Genomic DNA, 22,986 nt, shown 5'->3' with positions numbered 1-22,986 from the left:
TATGTGCTATAGACCTACAGGATGCGTACTTCCATGTGCCCATTGCACACAAACACAGGAAGTTCCTGCGATTCCAAGTCGGCGCCAATCATTATCAGTACACAGTACTTCCATTCGTACTGAAGTCTGCGCCCAGAACATTCTCGAAGTGCATGGCAGTGATAGCCGCACACCTAAGGAAGAACAAGGTGTTTGTCTACCCGTACCTGGACGATTGGTTGATCAAGGCCTCCTCCTTCTCGGAAGCTCAAGCGCACTTCCAGAAGACGTGCGTTCTCTTGAACAAGCTGGGGTTGCACATAAACATGTCCAAGTCGGTCCCGACTCCGGTCCAGTGCATACAGTACTTGGGAGCCTCCATCAAAGCGTGTCTCCTTCGGAGGAGAGACGATTAGCACTACTTCGGAAGTCTCAGGCTCTTATGACCACTCCATCTACAACAGTGAGGACGGTGTCTTCTCTACTGGGGTCGATGGCCTTTTGTATCTTCCTCACACCACACGCACGGCTGCACATGAGACCGGTGTTCATCCGTCCTTCCAGACCAACTCTCTGCTTGTGCAGACGGACAATACGACCACGATGTATTACCTCAACAAGCAGGGGGGCTCGAGATCGCGCACTCTGTCGCAGGAGGCGCAGGCGATCTGGCACTGGCTCTTAGCCAGGGGACTGACGATAACGGCTACCCATCTACCAGGTGTGCAGAATGTTCAGGCCGACACACTGCAAGGTGGGGGACTCCAGACGTAGATATGTTCGCCATCGCCGAAAACAGCAAATGCCGAGACTTCGCCTCCAGCGACTACCAGCCGGGGACGCTGGGGAATGCGTTATGGATCAACTGGTCGAACAGCTTTCTGTACGCTTTCCCACCCATTCCCCTGATTCCGACGGTGCTCATCAAGCTGTCCCGGTCCGGGGTGCGAATGATACTGATTGCCCCGGAATGGCCCAGGCAGTGGTGGGTCATGGACCTGCTTCACCGGTCTCTTCTTCCTCACATACGGCTGCCGTGCAGGCCAGACCTTCTCATGAAGTTCGGGGGGGATGTTGCACCCCAAGGTCTCGTCTTTGAGTTTGGCGGCATGGCTCCTGAGATAGTGCAATATGGCCATTTGAATCTACCTGAAGATTGCATGGACATACTGAAGGAGGCTAAGCGACATTCCACTAGGACTTCTTATGCTTACAAGTGGAAGAGGTTTTGCATCTGGTGCAATTCCAAGAACTAAGACCCAACAACGTGTAAGGAAGATGTCATCCTTCCGTATCTTCTACATCTGGCGCAGTCTGGCCTTAATGTCCATTCCATTAAGGTTCATCTTGCTGCGCTGACTGCCTACAGGAAATGCCCTTCACAGACTTCCTTCTTTCTGATCCCTGTGATCAAAGATTTTTTGGAAGGCTTGAAGAAAGTGTTCCCTCCTGTCCGGCTTCCTTCGCCTTCATGGGAATTGAATGTGGTGCTGTCCAGATTGATGAAGGAGCCTTTTGAACCTATTCATAAGGCTTCGTTGCAGCACCTGTCCTGGAAGGCGGCGTTCCTCGTGGCCATTACATCGCCCTGCAGGGTGAGTGAAATTCAGGCGTTGTGTTGCCAAGAACCTTATACTGTATTTCATGCTGCTAAGGTTGTTATGCGTACTCACCCTAAATTTCTTCCAAAGGTTATATCTGATTTTCATGTTAACCAGACTATAACTTTACCTACGTTTTTTCAGAATTCTTCCTCTCCAGTGGAAAGGTCCTTGCGTTCCCTGGATGTTAGGAGGGTGTTGAAATTTTATCTGGATAAAACCAAGGATATTCGTAGGTCAGACCAATTGTTTATCAATTATGGATCAGTCAGGCCGGGTCTTGCTACCTCTAAACAGTCCATCTCGAGGTGGATTGTGTCCTGTATACAATTGTGTTACCAAAAAGCTAATAAGACCTTAGGGGGTAAATCTAAGGCTCATTCCACCAGGGGCAAAGCTGCCACAACTGCTTTGCTACGTAATGTTCCAATTGCAGAAATCTGCAAGGCGGCCACTTGGAAGACGGTCCCTACCTTTGCTAAGCATTACTGTCTGGACACTGATGCCTGGGCAGACGCTCAGGTTGGACAGGCCTCGCTGCGAAATCTGTTCGCACAGTAGTGGTTATTTCATTTTTTCTCCACCGCCGCTTTGGTGTGGGGATGGGCTTGCCATTCTGTTCACTAGATTATGACTATACACAGAGATCCCCTACTACAGAAGGAGTAGTTTCTGTCCTGTAACTCCAGTTCTGTAGTAGGGGTATCTCTGTTATAGTCATAAGCGCCCGCCCTCCTCCCCGGTGGAGAGAGATATTCATGTAAGGAATGCTACAGGTCTGGCGTGTTACGCCTTCAAAAAGAACTGAAAGTAAAAGGGACCTGCAGTGCATTCTGGGATACTGTGAAGTTTTGGAAAGTTCTCTTAAAGGCACAGTATCCTGTTCTGAGCCACATAATGGCAGCCTATGGGGCTTGTCTGTCCAGGTCTTCCTCTCTATCATTCCAGAGGGTTTTTGCTGTTAAAGCAAGAGAAATCTGGACAGGCTGTGCTGTTTGTGGATTTTTGGTTGAATTTCTAGTTGAAATACTGGACAGTGTAGCCTGTAGATATAGGCTGGATTATCTGTCTTTAATTCTCTCTTAAGTGTCTGTGCAGTTCTGCATTTTTCGACACCTTAAGAGATTACTTTTGACTGCTCCGGGGTCCACGCACATGGGCGGGACTATTCACTAGATTATGACTATAACAGAGATGCCCCTACTACAGAACTTGAGTTACAGGACAGAAACTACTCCTTGTGTGGGCACACTCTCCACTGTGTGCGTGCCTGTGTGGTGTGAGACACATGTAACTGTGTTTGCTCGTGTGAAAGACGCCCCTCGGCTTCCGCTAAGGCGTTAGAGGCGTCAATGACACGACTGGACTTGCGCGATGTGTGGAGACACCGACACCCAACCCAGGGAGGCTACACTACCTACTCAGCACCACATAATATCCGCACTAGGATTGACTATTGGTTAGCCGCTACTCACTTGACTCATAATGTGCGGGCTTGCACGATATTACCGCGTACATATTCAGACCATTCACCTCTGTTGTTGACAATCTCCACACCCACTAAGCGCATTCCACCATTTGCTTGGCACTTCTCACCTTATTCGCTGCTGGACGACTCCTTTAACCCCTTGGCTGCGGGGCACATTCCCCTGCTGTGCTGGGGGCAGGGGGGGTGCGCACAGCGCCCCAGTGCTCATGACGAGCTCAGCTCGTCATGAGCCACGGTTCTCGTGTGCTCATGACGAGCTCAGCTCATCACGACCACGCCCGTTTAATGGAACGCTCAGCACAGATGGGTAATTAGCCCCGCGTGTGAGCGTTCCAATGGTCATGACGAGCTCAGCTCGTCATGAGCACACGGGAACCGTGGCTCATGACGAGCTGAGCTCGTCATGAGCATGGGAGGGGTTAAGGAGGAGCTGGCCTCGTACATTGAGCTGTTTTTTTATACTAACATGGGTACAGTTGACTCATTCCAGACAGTCTGGGAGGCCTTTAAGGCATACATCTGAGGGATCGCCATTTCCAAACATGCAGGGGTGCTCAAATCAATCCGGGGCTGGTTGGAGTACCTGGAGAAAAAGCTTGGAGAGCTGGAGGCTCGTTGCCTAACAGACTGTACTGATGCCCTCACGCAGGAACTTGCCCGAACACTACGCGAATATCATAAGGAGGCTGACTGAAGTAAAACACCTGGGAAAGTACGCCACTGCGAGAACCTATGGCGAGGGGTAGCGCCCCGGATCGGTTCTGGCGCAGTTAGCCAAACAACGTAGGGACAGGGTAGAGATACCGGACATGAGGTCCTCACCGACGGACGACCCGCTCTCTGAAGATCAGGTTTCAGAAAAGTTCTGTGAATATTACGCAGCCCTGTATGCCTCCCATGGGCCCGCCCCTGAGGAACACATACTACATTACCTCTCCCACATTGAACTTCCTTGACTGTCTAATCTACACCGCGAATTTTTGGTGCATCCGATTGAGCGGGAGGAAATCGTATGGGTGTTATCGGCTATGAGGGCCGGGAGCCCCCCCGGGAAATGACGGCCTAACAGTAGCCTTCTATAAGGCATTTGCAGATCTTTTGATACCTCGGCTGCTCACGCTGTTTGAGGACATGGCGGACTCCGGAACAATGCCGCCCACTATGCGCGAGGCGATATTAGTTGGCATTCTTAAACCGGGGAAACCTCTGTCGTTATTGAACGTGGATGCGAAGATATTCGCCAAGTTGATAGCCAACTGTCTCAGTCCTATGGTTTCCTCAATGGTCGCCCCTGAGTAGGCAGGCTTTGTGCCCAGCCGCAATCTCACTTATAATCTCAGGACGGTGTTCGCAGCGCTCCAACACACGCGCCTGGAAGTCTCTGCAGTAGCAGTTTTTTTAGATATGGAAAAGGCCTTCGACTCTGTCGAATGGCCTTTCCTGAGACAGGTCTTAAGCAGAATGGGTGTGGGTGCGCTGTTCCTTCAGCTTTTAGCGACACTGTATACTTCTCCTACGGCCCGCATCCGGATTGGTACGTTGACCACAGACCCTATACAAATCAGCCGGGGCACGAGACAAGGATGTCCCCTGTCCTCTATACTTTATGCACTCATGGCCGAGCCTCTTGCATGGGCCCTACGGGAATACCACGGGCACAGGGGCATACGATTCCCCACATACAATCTGATTGTGACCACGTATGCGGACGATACCCTCTTATATGTTCGGGAGGTGCATCTCTCTGTGGTGCTCCGCGAGGTGGTCTTGTTCAGTTCGCTTTTGGGTATACATGTGAATTGGAACAAATCTGTTATGTTCCCACTTACACCGGCTACGAGGAGGGTTGTTCCGGAATACCAACTTCAGTGGACTACTGAAGCGGTGAGATACCTAGGGATTCGTTTGCATACGGACTCGGAGGTAGTCCTGAGAGAAAACTATGGCGTGGCCATCTCCAAACTGGAGGATGATGTTAAGAAATGGATAGCTCTGCCATTGTCTCTGTTGGGGCGGGTCTCTCTCATGAAAATGATTGTATTACCTTGTTTCTTGTTCCTGTTTAGCAACATCCCTATGGTTCTGACCAATTCATTCTTCCAGCAACTACACTCGTTAATGATTCGCCTGGCTTGGGCCGGGAAACAGCAGAGGGTGGCGTAGAAAATTCTCACTCGACCGTATGCGGAGGGCGGCCTGAATGCCCCAGACCTTTAACTTTATTATCGGGCTGCACAAAGTGCGCACGCCTTCCACTGGATTCATGGCCCAGTGGACATTCCGCATATACGCATAGAATCTATAGTTGCAGCCCCTGTCCCCCTTCCTGCGTTGTTGTCCCGACCTCTGGACCGCCTTACAGGTATTCTAGACTCGCTAAATACATTCACACACGCCTGGCACCATATGATGGACGTACAAGCTTGCAGCCTCTTGTATGCTCCGAAAGCTCCCCTTGCCTGGTGCTCATGGCTGGCTCCGTGTAGGGACAAGGGGGTGCTGGCTGCGATGGGTTTATTGAACATACACAACATGGGAGATCTCTTCTCGGAAGGCACCGCACGCTCATAGGAGGAGTTCAAGATGGAGGATGTTGCTCATCCGCTGTTGCCGCGCTTACAGTTCCATAGGGTGAGGCATGCGCTTAGGGGCCTTCTAGGGGAGGACATGACTGAGCCCCCAGTGGTCACGGTATTAGCTTACATTATTAACGCTAAGTCCCCCGCTAAATTGGTAACCAATCTGTATTGCATTGCCCTCTCGGAAAGGACGGCAGACTATTCTAAACCTCGCCTGGCATGGCAAGGCGACTTGGCTATAGACCTGACGGACGAGAAATGGCAATACTGCTGCTCTAGCACGAAGAGAATATCACAACTGCCGCCACAGGTTGATACATTTTAAATTCCTAAACAGGGTTTACTATACCCGGATAGGCTTCACTGATACGGTCTACGAGAGAGTCCTCACTGTGAAAGATGCAGGGCGCCGGTGGCAGATTTTTTACATGTGGCATTGTCTTGCCCGGAGAGATCATCCTTTTGGCGCAAGGTGTATGAGGAAGTGAATAGGCTCACGGATTTAATTTTGTCTCCGGATCCCTTGTTGGCTATCCTGGGTTACTCTAAACCTCTCCGGAAGGAAAATAGAAGGCTGATTGATATGGCCTTCCTCCTAGCCAGGAGATGTGTCGCGCTCTCTTGGATGCGAGGCCCGGTCCCGACACTGTTGCAATGGACCAATGTAATGACGTATTGCAGCACGCAAACCGAACTATACAGTGAATTGTTGCCCCCACGTATTAGACCTAAGAACTTTTGGTCACTGTTTCTAGACAAGAGGCCCACGCGAGACGCTTCAGATGAGGAGGGTGCAGACACATATACACGGGTGGAGGCTTTGACTGGGGAACCACATCAAGCGCATTATACGCCATATGGCTAAGCTGCATATATTGAGACTGACTGTTCAGGTCCTGGGTGGGGTCCAACGACTGAGTTACTCTGACCACTGTGGGCCTTTCATTGCCAAGATGGGTCGGTCCACACGCTTATTGTGTTCATGTAATGGGGGCGGTCTGCTGAACGTTCGCTTTGATTCCCAATCACTGTATGTATTTTCCAATGTCACGATGTGATGCCAATGTCTTCTGTGTCTGTTTATTCTCTGAAATGTCAATAAATAAATTAATAAAATAAAAAAGGGGGGGCTGTGTTTGCACGTGTAATAATAGTGTAAAAGAGTGGACCTAAGTGGGACTGTGCCTGAAAGTTCTTGGAAGGGCATTAACTGAGCTTAATGACCGGCGGGCTCAGAGCTTCACCTCAGCTAGGCGCTAAAGAGACAGAGGCGACAGGGGCGGGGGCATATACACAAGCACACGTGTTTGTGTGCACATACTCTTCACTCAATCAATCAATCAATCACAGCATTTGTAAAGCGCGCTACTCACCCGGGAGGCTCTCAAGGCGCTGTGTGCGTGCCTCTGTGATGGGAGACACAAACAATTGTGTGTAACTGTTTGCGCATGTAAACATAGTGTATCCAAGTGGGACTGTGCTGGGAAGTTTTTGGAGGGCACTAACTGAGCGTAATGACCGATGAGGTGCAAGGCGTCACCTACAGATTACATCTAAGGCGAAAACTGAAGATGGTGGTGTGCGTGTGTGTAAAAGAGTGCATTTAACAGGGCTCGTAATGGAAAGCACCAGGAAAGTCCAACGTTTCAGCCTAATAGTTCAACTACGTGAGCGCACAAGTCGCGCATCTGTACGTAAAAAACGTATTTAATGTCAGCAGCAAGGATCGTGTTAGACGTTCCTGGCAGGTCGTTAACAGGAGGTTAATGCATGGATTCGATGATAACGCTCACCAGAGCTGGCAGACAGGCGCCCTTGAAAGGGGAGGGGTGTGTGTGCCCTTGCCTGTGTGTTTATCTGTGTGTATGTGAGAACAGCCTATGGGAAGAAACCTGAAGAGGGGTGCTATGAGTACGAGCAATATGTGACTCTAATGAAGAGGAGGAAGGCATTCACCCTCCCCCACCCCCTCCAAAAGCAAGTGAATGGACGCGGAGAGGGGCACCGGGGGCAGGGGGATGCCAACGAGGTGTGGCCTGTATTTAAATCTCCAGTATGTCGGTGCTGAGGGGAGTGTGTATGTGGCAGACACACGTCCAGACATGAAAAGCCCGGGGAGAGCGTCGGATGCACGGACCCGCGGCCCTGCACTGATCACGCGGTGGCCCGCTCACACTCTGCGATGCATTGGGAGAGAGTGCGCCTCTCACGAGGCTTTCAGGAAGGGTGCACTTTGAGAGGCAGTAGGACGGTGCTTAATTTGACACAGTGGTTGCAGGTGGTGGCCACCGAAACGCAATTCTGAGAACCAGCACTTTTCATCATCAGACTTTGACCCAGAGCAAGAGAGTGAAAAAGACACAAGGGTGAATGAAGGAGGAAGAGAACAATGGAAAAACTGTGGCAAAGGGAACAAGCATTTGCAATGCAATAGGTCTCGCATTTGCGCGAGTTTACGCTATTGGCATTGTAAATGACAATGATTTTATTTATGTTTTATAAACCAAAACATAAATGAAAGGCATTATCATTTACAATGCCAATAGCTCAAACTTGCGTGAATGTGAGAAATATTGCATTGCAAATGCTTGTTTTTTTATTAGCCACAGGCTAGTTTTTGATTTTGTGCTAAAACTTTAGAGATCTAGATTCATTTTATTTGAGATTTGGAAAGCTCACAAATAACTGAGAGGTTGTCCTGGAATAGGAAATTGTTTACAAGTCAGGCTGACTAACAGATCTAAATGTTACAAAGTCCGTTTTTGAGTGTTTTCAGAAAGACAAGAATTCAAAGGGAAGGGCATTCCTAGTTTTTGCAACCAAATCTGATCAGGCCCAGACACCTTATTTGTTCAATTTGGAAACTTTCAGTATCTAGACAGAGGAAGATGTAAGGATAACAAGAACAAGCATTGAAAATGCCATAGGTCTCGCTTTTTATTAAGGTAAAGCCATTTGCTTTGCTATAGAATACCATTCGCAAAGCAAATGGCTTTAACGTAATCAAAGGCGAGACCATTTTCAATGCTTGTTTTTTTCTGTTGTTGGTGGGCATTGACATACCACCATTTGGTGTCCTCTTGTGACCACGATGGGCGTCCTACAAAAGCTCCCACCTTTGGTCGCCATCTTCAGATTATTTTTTTCCACCATTTGGTCTGGATCGATACGGAAGGAGCTCCTGAGATTGGGAGAGAAGAATCGACAAAAAATAGGGCAAAGGGTTCTGCAAGACAGCGGTACAAGGTTTTGACTTTCCGGACTTCAATACAAACAGCCGAAGTCTGCCAAAAGTTGAAAACATAAAATCTATAAGTTTCCTTTTTCCCATGCTAAGTCCAGATGGAGATTGATGAGCTAAATAACTATATAGAATATGTGCGCAATCTATAGAAAAGCCTGGGGTCCTGAATAGCAGGATCCCAGGCCAACTAAGTCAAAACCAGCAAAACACTAGGCAAAAAGTGGGGGGTAATCATAGTCAGATATCCACCTTCCTACACCTGGGCGTATTTTTTATGACGCAAGGTGATTCCTATTCTCTCTGTTTGTCCACCACAGGTTACATGGCTGAAGTAAGCTTCCACTACTGTCCTGGCAAAGAGCCTTATATGACCTAACTTCGTCCACGATTAATAGAGATATGAAGGCTTAGGGGCCAGTCCGACCCAACCCGCCTCAGTCAAATTACAATGAGTTCTTGTAAACAGCAGGGATCACACTTGCAGGGTACCTGTGCTCCAACGAGGGCTATTCCAATTGCTTCCCAAGTTAGTGGTATTGTAATACTAGCCTCCTAATTAGATTTAGTTCACCACTTCCAGCTCTGGACTGGCCCACCCATGGCCGGGGCGCAGCCTGTGCGGTTCCCGCGCCGCGGGTTTTTGACGCTTATGAGCGCAAAAGTTGGCCCTCCTCCCTGGGAGCGATATTTCCTGGGGCTTGAAGTCCACCAAACGGCACAGCGGTAATTCCAGCAGCGGCAAATACAAACATTCAAGGCACTCATTCCACAATTTCTACCAGGTCATTGACTAACAGTCATAACAGTAATGCGTCTCCTTGGAATTATGGCTTCATCCATAGACATAGTATTCCATGCCAGACTCAACATGCATCTTTTACAGGTGTGCTTATCGCACCAATGGACTGAAGCAGAGGGTCAATTTGAAGATCTAGTGTTGATCAGCTGTCAAGCATGCCACTGTCTGCAGTGGCGGAACACCTACAATTTGTTAAAGGGAAAGCCTTTCCTAGACTCAGTTCCACAGAGGACAGTAAGAACGGATGCTTCCCTTACAGGATGGGGAGCACATTTCCCAACATCTGTCTGTCGAGGGACCCTAGACATCCAGTGAAAAAGATCTCCACATAAATCACCTGGAGTTACTAGCTATTCAACTCGCGTGAAAGCCTTCCTTCCTCACCAAATGTACAAGGTAGTCCTCATCAAGACGGACAACATGACAGCAATGTATTATCTCCAAAAGCAGGGGGACACCAAGCCCCCACAGCTTTCGCCGTTAGCCCAGACTATTTGGAAATGGGCGCTACAACCCAACATTCATCTGTTAGTGTAGTGTCTCCCAGGAGTAGACAGCGGGTTTGTGGGTCTCCTCAGCAGGAGACACCAAGAAGTCCACAAGTAGGAACTTCACCCACAGGTCCTTCTCCAATACTTCCAGTGTTGGGTACAACCTCAAATTACAGAAAACGCAAAATGCCCACACTTCACCTCCAGGTTCCCATAGTCCAGGGACAATGCACTATGGATAAGTTGGTCTGGGATATTTGCTTATGCTTTTTCATCTCTCCCACTGCTTCCCTTTCTGGTTGTCAAACCTTTCCAGATATCTCACCCTCATCCTAGAGGCTCCCACATGGGCACAACAACAATGGTTCACCACACTGCTCGAAAAGTCAGTATTTTCTCATGAGACATTGCCGAACAGGCAGGAGCTTCTCATGCAAAACCATGGACCAATTAGACATCCAGATCACTCAACCTTGCAATCTGGCTCCCGAAGTCTTAGAATTTGGCTACCTCAATCTCCCACAACCATGTATGGATATTCTTAAAGAAGTATGCAGGCCTACTACTCAGATCTGCTATGCTGCCAAATCGAAACGATTTGTTCATTATTGCCAATCCAAACACATTGATCGCTAAGCAGCTAAATACATAGTCAGCTACTTGCTTCATTTACAAACATCAGCTCCTGCTTTCACATCTGTAAAGCTACATCTAACAGCAGTGCTCCATATCTACTAAATAGACAACGCACTTCCTTTTTCAGAATCGCAATTGTCAAAACCTTCCTAGAGGGGCTCACGAGTCATTTCTCCTGGAGCTCCAACATGGAATCTCAATATTGTGTTGACCAGATTAATGGGCTTTCCATTTGAACCCGTCCACTCCTGTCACCTCCAGGTTTTATCCTGGAAGGTAACATTTCTAATTGCTATCACATCACTGAGAAGAGTCTGTGAGCTCCAGGCATCAACCTTAGAAGAACCATTATTTACAATACATAAAGATAGCTTTGTATTTCTTACTAACCCCGAATTCCTACCTAAGGTGGTCTCGTAATTCCATCGTAATCAGTCTATTGTACTACTTGTCTTTTTTGCTCAACCTGATTCAGTTGCAGGAAGGCTCTGCATACCTTAGACCTGAAAAGAGCTCTCACGTATTTCATTGACGGGACTAAATCATTCAGAAAAACACAACTATTTTTTGCCTTAACAAAACCTTACAAGGGAAAGGCCATTTCTAAATCAGGCATTGCAAGATGGGTTGTTGTATACATTTAAACATGCTAGGCTAAACAATTTCACACGTTCCTCCTAAAGTTTACTCCACTAGTAGTAAAAAAGGAGCTTGATTTGCATTCCTAGGAAATATGCTCATAGCTGACATATGTAAGGCAGCTACATGGTCTACCCCTCATATTTACAAAAAATGACTTAGTAGATGTATTGGCACGTCAACAAGCCAGTGTGGGACAAGCAGTCTTACGGACACTATTTCAACCAACTGTAACTCCCACAAAAGAAACCCCACTTATGGAGGAGAACTGTTTTACAGTTTATGCTAAGCATGCCTCAAAACAGAGATTGTTAATTACCTAGGAACCATCTGTTTGTGGCATGTAGTAATGTAGATTCACATGCGCCCCCCCTCCTCACCGAACACCTGTTTGTTGCAGTTACTTTCATGATTACTTCTCAAAAATGTGTGTACCATGGACATCTACATATACTATACTTTATATCACGTTCCATACTCATCCGTCAACCATCTAACAATGGAGTCGATGGCTATGTGTATTACCAACAAGAGGAGGAGTCACACTACTGAACCTACAGCACTACATGGCACAAACAGATGCTTATTGGGTAAGTATTATATGCATATATATATGTGCCAGGCGGACGCGCTGGCATTTATGGAATAAATAAAATCACTGCATCAGCTATTGAAGGGTCTGCTCTTCGTCATTTGTGGATTTTTACAGCGGGCGCTGTGTGACGATTTCCAGGATATATATATCTTTTTTTTTTTACTCCTCCTTACTCGGGAAAAAGTCGTCGCCTGCCAAACCAGCGGGTGTGTCGTCCGAGGGACCACCCAAGTGTCGGTCCTTACAATCGCCAAAGTATCTCCACGTAGCAAAGCCAGCAAAGAACGACAACACCATGTATCCGCCTCCAAATTCCTTTATTGGGTCAGCTCACAAGCTGACCAATAAAGGAATTTGGAGGCCGATAGTTGCTCACTGCGTCTTTTGATCCTCATTGCAATTACATCAGCACATCACATGAGCGAACTCCGGGTACTTTCAATGCAACCACCTTCTCACAGACAAATAGGTGCTAAGGAGTCAGGTGAAATTTTTCTAAGGTTATTACTTTCTTCCACGTTGGATAGGCAATCATTCTATAGCATTCTTTGCTCCTCCTTACCCATCTAAAGAGGGGAAAAGGCTTTATCGGTTGGACCCCTAAAGGGACTTAAGTTGATGGTACCAAGCGCCTTCAAGAGGACAGTCTACTTTTCTTGGGGTTGTCTGCAGTTATGAAAGGGAAGCCTGTGCAGAAAAGGAGCCTCTTGCGAATGATAGTTCTCTGTATCAAGATTTGCTATGTAATGGCCAAGAAACAGGCCCTGAGGATCTGAGAACTCCTTCCACCAAGACCAATTCTGCTGCGATTGCTTGGTGCAAGGAATCCTCGTTCTTGTTATCTGTCAAGGTGTGACGTGGGTATCCGTATGTAAGTATAACGGAGCATTATTATACCTCCCCCCGGGCCACAAAAATGACTTTGTGGATGACCTGACCGAATTAATTGCTATGCATGTGCCCGCCACAAATAAGTTCTTTCTACTGGGGGATTTCAATTTCCACGGAGAAAACCTAACGAGTCTGGAGGTAAACAAACTCATGTCTGCTCTTGACATGCTTGGCCTGACCCAAAGAGTGATTAGTCCAACCCACATTGCGGGGCATATGGTAGATCTGAACTTTTCTAACATCGAGTATCTAACTTGCAGCCTCCCAGAGCCTCTTACTTGGTCAGATCACGCCATGATCAACTTTGTCATCAAATTGCCTTGTCCCAGGTGTCCGATTTTAAATTCGGGTAAGAAACAGAATATGCAGAGGCCCTGGCGAAATCTCTCAGTTGAAGACTTTGATAAAGCAGCCTATGTTTTTTCTATTTGTCAACAGGACGCTGTCACCTTCATTTGTTCTTTGAACAAATAATCAAACTAAAGGAAGTAGTCCTGAAAGGGACACCGGGTGATCGAAATTGGTAAGCCCACGCAACAGAGAATAGATTTATTGCCATTATTCCTGCAGAATAGATACACTCATGGTTTTCTTCTATCTTTCTGGATTACCCCCCCCCCCCTTTTTTTTCTTCCCTCCTGGTTGTTATAGAGTTTCTCAAAGATCATCTTGTAAAAAGGCATTGCGGCATTTCTTGAAGAGGTAAGCTGAAGCAATAGATGAGTGGTTATTGCTCTATGGTATTGGAATAGGACATTGTTAGACATATTTTCTTTTCTTTACAGATTTTTTTGGTCCTGAGGAGAATCCCAAGAATAAAGGGATTCGAAACGCATAGACCATCGGTTCTGCCAAACAGTTTTTTCTAATCAGATTTGGTTGAGTTACGCCTAATCATTGTGACTATTCCATTAGTTGTACAGCCTGTTTAAATTTTGTGTATGGTGTACATAAGAAAAATCAATTGTGTAAATAGTATTGTTTGGCTGTCCAGGTGCTCCTCAAGTGGTCTATTGAGTTGCCCTTGTTGTGTTTGCACCCAGTAGGTTGAATGTGTTGGGTATGTTATTGAATGAGTGTGCTTGTGAGATTGAATGAATGTTTGTTAATCCAATTGGATTTATCACCAGTCGCGGTGTCCATATTTATCTCCTTTTTTGTGTGATTTTTTATTTTAATACAGTGAATTTTTGTGATTAAAATAGTTGTATCCTTAAATAAAAAGCTACTAATGAGCTTTCAGATGTATTGTCCTGTGGTCTATGCATCTATGGTGAAAAAGTTCTGAATAATGGATCAGTATTGGCACTTCTTCTTGTTGTTTAGTTTATAGTGCTCAGCCTTGCTGATTGTGAGCCATACCATTTTTTGGTACTAGTCTCACCTTCACAGCACTCAATGGAAGAGGTCCTAAATACCTCCAAAAAAGACTGGTCAAATATGTACCTACCAGGAACCTGAGGTCTGGGACGCGTGGTCTCCTACAAGTTCCACGTATAAGGCTATGTCGCTCTGGAGGGAAAGCCTTCTCGTATCTAGCGCCAAGATACTGGAATGAGTTACCAGATCCCCTTCGTAAAATTGAAAACTATGGCACATTTAGGAAACCGCTAAAAGCCTTTCTTTTTTAATTAATTTGGTCCACTTTCAATCTCAGGAACAGTTCTAGTCAAGCGCTGAGGTGCCCACGGGCGATTCGAGCGCTATAGAAGAACAAATAACATAACATGTTCCCAAGGAATTACTGCCTTGACAGCCATGTCCGGCGGAAAGAACGCTGCGTCCACTCAGTTATGTAAGATTTTTTGGTTTGAGTACACACTATGCTCACCATAGGGTTTGCCTGCTTTAGTATGTATTCTAAAAGTGAGGAGTCTGCGGTTTGAAACATCCTTCAGAACAGCAAGTTAGTTGCCTTCCGACACTCTTTTTGGTGAATACTCTGTCTAACCACAGATTCCTCACTGATGTACCACAGCCTCTTTCTATGGAGTGCTCTCTATTTAACATCTAAGAAGGTCCCAGGTTAGAGACCTGTACACTTTCTCCAACAAATTTTGGCTGGACATCCTATCTTAATAATTGGATTATATTATATTAATAATTATTGCACTTATTTATTATTCACAAAGCTCGGTTTATGCTTAATAATCGATTGGGCTGATGAGACCCTTTAAAGAAACATGTGTCAATAAACAGTCCACACACTTGCCAATGGATCCTTTAAATTATTTGATTATTCTGGAGTTATATGGGTTACAGTTGATTAATTTGTACCATCATTTTGAGCCGGTATGATCCATTGCCACATTTTATATATTCACACGTGATCACTTAAGCACTTTTTCTTTTTTTACGTGAAATAAAATTAATTACAGCATTAGTTGTCTCCAATTGTTCTGTTTAATTGTATGGCTTATTACATTAATCACTTTGGGAATTTTAGATTGTATTGTTGTGTATTTTGTCCAATACTATGGCATCATTGTGTCTGCTCACCCTAAGCCATCCCCTACAAACTGAAGAGGTCAATGCTCCTATTGCGCAGAAATCACTTAGGCAGTAAAATACTTGGTATCTGGAGTAACCCAGAGGAGTGATGGGGACTCCCAGTTCAGTTTTGTTTATCTTTGACATTCCAGGCTCTTACCTGTCTATATGGGAGACTGCAAACATGTTGTGTTTCTTGCTTTCACCAGGGAAGCTATATTAGTTGCATTACTGAATCCACACCGAGACAGCTTACACGTGTCGCCATATTGATTCCTTTCTATAGTCAATCTGGATTGTAAAATGGAGGCAAGGCTCTAGCTAATAGAAAGTCCCCACCATTGCCACAATCTGTTTAATTCCATCAAGGAATACAACCATGAAGAGCCTCATGCACCTGCTCAAAGAGTGTTTGTCAAACCTGGGGCTGCAGCGGTTGTCTCCGTTGACATAAGAAACCTTTTGACACTTGGATTGGGAGTCCCTCATCCTGCCCATGTGAGAGATGGGATTTGGGAGGGGGATACTCAAGTGAATCAAATTATTATCCACTTGGCCTGGGAGACAGATCTCCAATCATGGGCTACAGATGGTCATGAGACAGTGTTGCCACCTCTGTCCGCTTTTATTTGCCCTGGCCATGGAGCCACTGCCAGCAGCATTGTCATTTTAAGGTGATAATTGGGGAATTTGGCTCAGAAACAATACAAATGTGAGATTTTTATAAGCATATGATGATCTGTGGTATCTACAGGATGCGGTCAGAGCAGAAAATTGGGTCAGAAAATGCAAATTCTGAAGAGGTTCGGGAAAATCTCGGTCGGAAAAAAGTCCTCTCTGTTCCAATTAAGGCTGATACTGGTTCAAGACAGCCAGGGCTTACCTGTCCTCCTGCTTGAATGGACAGTGCCACGTTCAGGTACCAGGGGGTCAACATGCACCACTCGAAAGCAGACCTCCTGTCTGGAAACCTGTCTAAAACAGCAGCAAATATCCGGGAGTCCTCTGGATTCTGGATGCACCTTCCATTATCTGCACTGGGGAGGATGTCCTTACAAGGTATCAGTGTGTAGTGTGTGGTGGCTCAGTGGACTAACGTGCCCACTGTAGGTGCCTGTGTTCGACCTCATGGGCACAGGTTCACCACCCGTCAGGTCCACTCAGCGTTTCATCCTTCTAAGGTCGATAAAATTGGTGCCATTGAATTGGGTAACAATAAACATCCGTTATTAAACGCCAAGATGCCCACGGGTGAACGTGCGCTTTGCAAACACATGATATGCCTGCTATATTACATCTCTGTTCTCCTATTACGCCTGCTACAGAATCTTTTCAAATAAATCAGTTGTGTGATTACTGAACTCATCAGGGTGAAAGCATAGGCACAAGACATCCCTACATGCGCTACTCCGTTCTGAGAGGGCTGAATGCCCCGATCAAGAGCGACATTCATTGGCAGACAAACTTCGCTGAGCACCGGACACAACACATTGGAAACCCAGTCCATGGACAATATGACAACTGCTGTTTTGACACTCACAAGTGTTCGAACCTTAACACAATAGGTAAAGCCTCTCAAGAGTATTGGAGGTCGCTGTGTACTGTTGGTGCAGAACTCTGAGACGCACGGACTTCAGAGTTGTCCACTCCCCTGACACCTGCCGCTTAGGACACGTCATGAAAATATGAATGAGAACAGATACAGAGCGGTGGGCACGCGCTGGCATATGCACACTGGGGACTCTTGTAGCCAGTGACCGACTACAGACATTCCAGAGCCTGGAAGGCCGCTCTGTGCATACAGGGCGCTAATCAAGGCATTTAAACAGACATGGAATATAGATTATGAAGTACCAAAGCCCCTCGAGGTCCTGACTACAGTACTAATAATTGACACTGGTATTGGTAGTATGCAGAAGAGCACTCGTGGACATGACTAAAGCAGACTGACTGCTTTGGGAGCAAGGCTAGACGAAGGACATAGGGAGCAAACTCTCAAACTGAGACGGCCAAGCAGCTCGGGAGTATCCCAAGGCCATCTCTATACATCCTTGGTTAAAACTAATACAATATAACATACCACATTGCACCTACCTGAGACTGAGCAGACTGCACAGGATCCCTCCAGCAGCGTTGAGCCCATGCCCGGATGAGGAAGCGAGGGAGCTGATCCCAGGCTCATGTCCAGTTTCGTCCCATGATGCACGAGTACTGGACTGCGGTACTGCCACGCACAGTAGAGAACTAGAATCAAATGAAATCTGGACCCATGATCTTCTATAGTTGGACTGATGGAAAGATCTATAAACAAAAAAAAGTAAAACAGCTTACATTTTTGCAGACCTCGCCTTCATCTTGGCAAAAAAACAAATGGTGATGTCTTAAAAGAGCGGGCAGGCACCACAAGGGATGTACGGCAGAGAGAACTAGTGAGATTCACTAAGGCTTAGAGGAAACTATAACTAGGAATGACTCAGGAGTGGGCAAGTTCTTCTTCAAATTGATCTCAAAAAGACTCAGACCTCCTTGAAGGGAATGTCCTAAGTCTGCCTATGGACATAGGTGGTGCTGCTGCATGACCCTTCCCTCCACTTATCCCTATGGACCGTAGTCACAAGATACAGATGGGAACAGAAGAGCCTTCACTTTATTAAGGGTTGAGTGAAATTGTATGAGTACGCATATTAGTCATGAAAACAAAGCAACTGCATTCAGCTCGGGATCTCAGGTACTGCAAGCTACATGCGTCCTAGAGTTCACGGTGGGATGGAAAGCAGAGCACATATGAGCATAAAGTGTAAAGCTCACCATAACATACTTGAGAGGTAACGAAACAGTGTCCATCTGAAGATCGTTCTTTATGCATATCTATGTGTATACTACCATGATGTTTATTTGGAAAAGAACATGTACTCTTTATTTTTGTTATAATGGTTTTGTAGCGGCAAATTCAATAAAATAGATATAAAAAAGGCACACAACGAAGTACAAAGCAAATGGGTGGAAATATGACTCCCGTGTTTGATCACCAAGATTATTTCTGCAGTGACATAATGTGACTTGGTCAGTTTTATGGGATCTGGGCAATTCTCTATTACTACAGTTCTTGAAATGCTTCAATTATTTCAGATACAACTCTGGCATGTGTGCACACCCCACGCGATAAAAGGTTTAAAAAGTATTCTGTGTTTTGTACATTTTGATAACTTTGATTTGATTGACAGAATCAACAACATACAGATTCCATCTTCTGATATCATATACAAAGAAGGGCACATTATACTTTTTTGCAGAATTGGTCGGTCAAATAAAAAAGTTATTGACTTACTACTGAATCTACTCTTGTAGAGGTAGTAAACCGTGCTAAAATTCAGACTTGCCAAATAAATAACGATTTTTTTTTTTTGTTAATCATGATATCAACACTTTCTTCATTTCCAGGCAGTAACAATCCTTGTGAGAAACATGACCAACTGTGCAATAACAGACAAACAGCTGCAGGTGTTGCTTGGATATGCAGAGGAGGACATTTACGACTCATCAAGACAAGCAACGGCCTTCGGCCTTTTGAAGGTAACAAAATACGTAAATTGTGACAACATTCTGTATCGTGTCCTAAGGATTCGTACATTGCAGAAAAGTCTAAATAAGGAAAGAGGTTCTCATGACGTTTTTATAAAATGCTTGACAGTCCACTTGCAAGCTGTGTTTTTTTAACAGCAGTTTTGGTTCTCATTGTCCACCTTTCTTATTGACAATGGTATTTTCTTGACCCCTTTCCTTTTGCTCTTCACAGCAGGAGACACTCATTAGAATCCACAAACTGTTGCAAGAATGGCAGCTATTAGGCATACTAGCAGTTCACTCCTGGTACTTGTCCTCTTCCACCATTCAGGAGATGACCTATCATCTGAGCTTCCGCCCGCTGGATGACGTAGTAATAGCCCGAGTAAGGCTCAGAGTAAAAGAGAATTAAGATGGAGCAGTCGAATGCGAGAAGCAAAATCTTCCAGCATCACAACATTATTGTGGTGGCAGGTGGCTTGTGCATTGCACATTATCGTACCACAGCACCGTTCCTACATTCTACTCCCATTATATTGGGTGTTTACTTGAAAGCAGTTTTACAACCCGCACCTTCTTATGCTATATACATTTTCGAACTACAGATTGTGTGTAGTGTTAGAATTTCTGCAAGGGCTTCTTTCGTGAAACACAGTTTGACATTTTCATGAACCCTTTCATAAGTAGCGATTCAGACTTTTTAATGGGATTCCCATCTCATAACAAACACCTAAAAATATTTTAAGTTATTGTTCAAGACAAGTTGGGTCTACTGCTATGCGTTTCCTTAGTGTTGTGTTTGCTACTACACTAGTTGTGTGAGATTTCCTGGAACAACTCTTGATTTAATTATCTCGTGCCTGGTATCTACTAAGGGCGAACACACGAGTCAGCGATATATCGATTTGCACATTGTAGCACTTTAGACAGTTTAGAAAGACCTTTCCGTGCACACTTGTACGTTCACAAATGAACTATGCCAACTCTGTTTGCACTGACCTTTACCAACTAAGCTTACTATAAGAAGCTCAGAGTGAAGTGGCATTTGAGCTCTCCGAGAGACCTCATCAGTCCACTTCGAGGAGCTATAAGCGTCAGGGTTCCCCTATTGATGCATGACTGTCTAGTGGCCACTGTCATCTTTTAGGAAGATCTCTTACTGTGCCCCCACAAGACCCCTCTCCTTCACTACCCTTTTCCTACTTGATATTTCTTAGTCTGAATATGTCCATAGAGTTGATAAGACATTTGATGTTCAGGCTTAGGACTCTGAAACAAGCTTTTCATATGCCAGCTCCCACTTACCTCTGCTATTTCCTGAAAAGCCCTTCCAATCTTTCCTCTTGTGCATTAGTTGAACTTGGAGGGCTTATGCACATTTTTGCTCATGTGGCTTCAGTTGTTTTAGCACTTATTTATGCCCACAGTGACTTATCTTTTGGGAGAGAGGTGTGATTCATATGATACATACCCTTTGTTTTTTGGCTACCCCTTCTTGATTTTGAAAATGATTAATTTAAAACAGCTATTCTCTAGGTATTTCTAACTCTACACAGGTGGGCTTTGTTGCTCTGAGAGGTCTCCTTCTATTGGCTGGCTTAACATCCTGATATGGATGTTATCCTGCACATTTGCGTTTACTTGCAGTAAAAATAAAATTAACTATAGCAATGTGCGCTGTCTTGTGTTTGTGTTGAACATAGTGCACAGCCTACTGTAAATAGTATATACTTTCCCACTTTAAGCGATCAGGCATTTAGTCCGAAAATTATAGTTGTCAGAACCATATACTCTTCCCGAAAAGAGTCCTATGCTAATTCTTATAGTGAGTGAAAATCGTCTGCCCAAGGCTTTGTCAGAAAATAATGCTCTTGAGGCTTTACAATCGTGTAATACAAATTCCTCCATAAATGCCTATGTACTTTAACATATGCTTTTCACATAAAATAAGTCGGGCATATTGCCTTTGTTATAACGTTTCATAATAAATAAATCAAATAAATGGCCTCTGACATTATTTTCTATATGAACCAATCTGGTCTACAGTGTTAATCATTGGTGTATCACATTATGCAACCGAGTCCTATTGCATTGCACACAAGCTTTGCCTCAAGGCAATCTTCAGGCAGACAGTCATATGAACCAGCCAGCCAGCCAGACATATAGCCTTCATTACTAGGTTGTTACCATAACCCACTTAAGCCTGCCGTTTAAGCATAAGGTTTTTCACAAGCGAATAACCAGGTATGCAGTCATAAAATCACAAACGTGTGCAAAATAAAAGTTGCAAAAACAATGTACAATTTCCCTTCAGCAAACTCCCCTTTCAGGAGGGCCCAAAAGGGAATCTCATAGGAGAAGTCTTTTCCCTGATGGTAAATCAGAGGGTCAACTTATTCCTTGCCGACAGCACTGATCTGTTAAATTCTGTTCTGCAGGCTTTACCATAGGATAATGCTACCTTGTGAATGGGTATTTAACATGCATTTCACCATAAATAATCAAGGTCTGCTGTCTTTGTTATATATTTTCATCAAATAATTACCTAAGAGGACCTAACAAGGATTCTCACAGTGTGGACTCATCCCCAAGGTTTGATGGAGGGGTAGCTAGGTGAAAACCCTAATAGGTAATCTTGGCGAATACATGTAATAAATTGCTTCTCTGCAGACTTTATTGTAATGTAGTTACAATCCACTCTTAAGTGTGTATTGACTTTAATATATGCTTTTCGCAGTGCATATATGAAGTAAACTGTATTTGTCCTAACATTGTATAATAAACAGTTCAAGCCTATGCACTTGATATTTAACGTCTCACCAAAACCAACTCAATTCTGTTCAAATGAGCATAAGCTTTCCTGCAAAGCAAGAGGTGCAACAATACAAGCGGTCTTTCAATGAAGCACATAATTTCTGCCTAATCCAATACTGTACTCAGGGCTATGAACATGTAGTTAGAGCTAAAGCCCCTCTCTCAGTAGTCGTTCTTAAAGTTATTTTTCTTTAAATCATGTACGGTCTTACAACAGCTGGCCTGTCGAGCAAGGCCTAACAATAGAAAAGGGGGGCTTGGCGAATTCACCCTTTAAAACAAAGACAGTGTTAACTGAAAGTTGGTTTGGGGTGTTTGTCTGATGAGTCACCCTCACCTTTTATAATTACCAGACTGGATCCACAAGATTTTTGCGTGAGCAGTACCCTGCGGCCGGGTATTTGGCGTCAATCGTCTCTGTGCAGTGCAGTGTAGGGGAGAGGTGTGGCGCCGCGGCCAGGGCGACTGACGTTGGAATCTGGGGATCACGGTTCGATCCCCGGCTCCGGCGGCAGGTTAGCCCAGCACCATGTGACTCTGGGCAATAGCTTGCTTAATCTTTCCGACGGCCCCCAGCGCCTAGAGACCCTTACGGGTGATTGTGCGCTTTACAAATGTGGATTATTATTATTATTATTATAGTCGGCATCCCTGCTAGAAGTGACGTCCGCGTCCCCTTAATAGACACCCCCTGACGCGCTGACATCAGTTCTTATTTTTCCACTCCAGTTAGCTCTGATCGAACGAAAAAACATCTTGATTTTTGACAGATTTATTTTTTTTAACAACATATTTTATTGAATTTTCAGTGTACCAAATGTGCAATGCTCAACAAGAAAAATAATATCTCTGGTCACCTTATACAAATCCCCAATAGCCTGCAAAACATCAGACCAAGGAAACATGAAACCCCCCACCTCCCCAAAGCACACCATACATACTTAAGAAACATTACAAGTAAATGCCTAAGAAGTTCCCAACCACGTTTCATTAACAACAAGACACTAAACAGGTATGTTGTTCACCACTAATTGTTCAATGCGGTTACGAGCAGCAGACTGCGACCCTGGGACCAATTCAATGCCTCTATAGGCAGCCCACCAGAACCAGATCTTTCCGTGCTTCTGTGGACATCCCCACGCCTGAAACACTACAACCTTTGCAGACATGCATCT

At 45.2% G+C, this 22,986-nt stretch overlaps 1 protein-coding gene across 2 annotated transcripts in view; it reads left to right on the top strand.

The window, feature by feature from the left end:
• The window catches only part of UTP20 (UTP20 small subunit processome component), a 1,109,880-nt gene that overhangs the window by 883,835 nt on the left and 203,059 nt on the right, over positions 1-22,986 (top strand). For both annotated transcript variants that reach the window (XM_078675325.1, XM_078675316.1), the window contains exon 50: positions 18,875-19,006. In XM_078675325.1, the coding sequence (XP_078531451.1) occupies positions 18,875-19,006 (132 nt within the window). The remainder of the gene's footprint in view (positions 1-18,874; positions 19,007-22,986) is intronic.

Source organism: Lissotriton helveticus, chromosome 1_1 (genome assembly GCF_964261635.1).
Source record: "Lissotriton helveticus chromosome 1_1, aLisHel1.1, whole genome shotgun sequence".
Lineage (NCBI taxonomy): Eukaryota > Metazoa > Chordata > Amphibia > Caudata > Salamandridae > Lissotriton > Lissotriton helveticus.
Note: the sequence above shows the minus strand (reverse complement) of the source record. Positions and strands in the feature narration are given on the sequence as shown.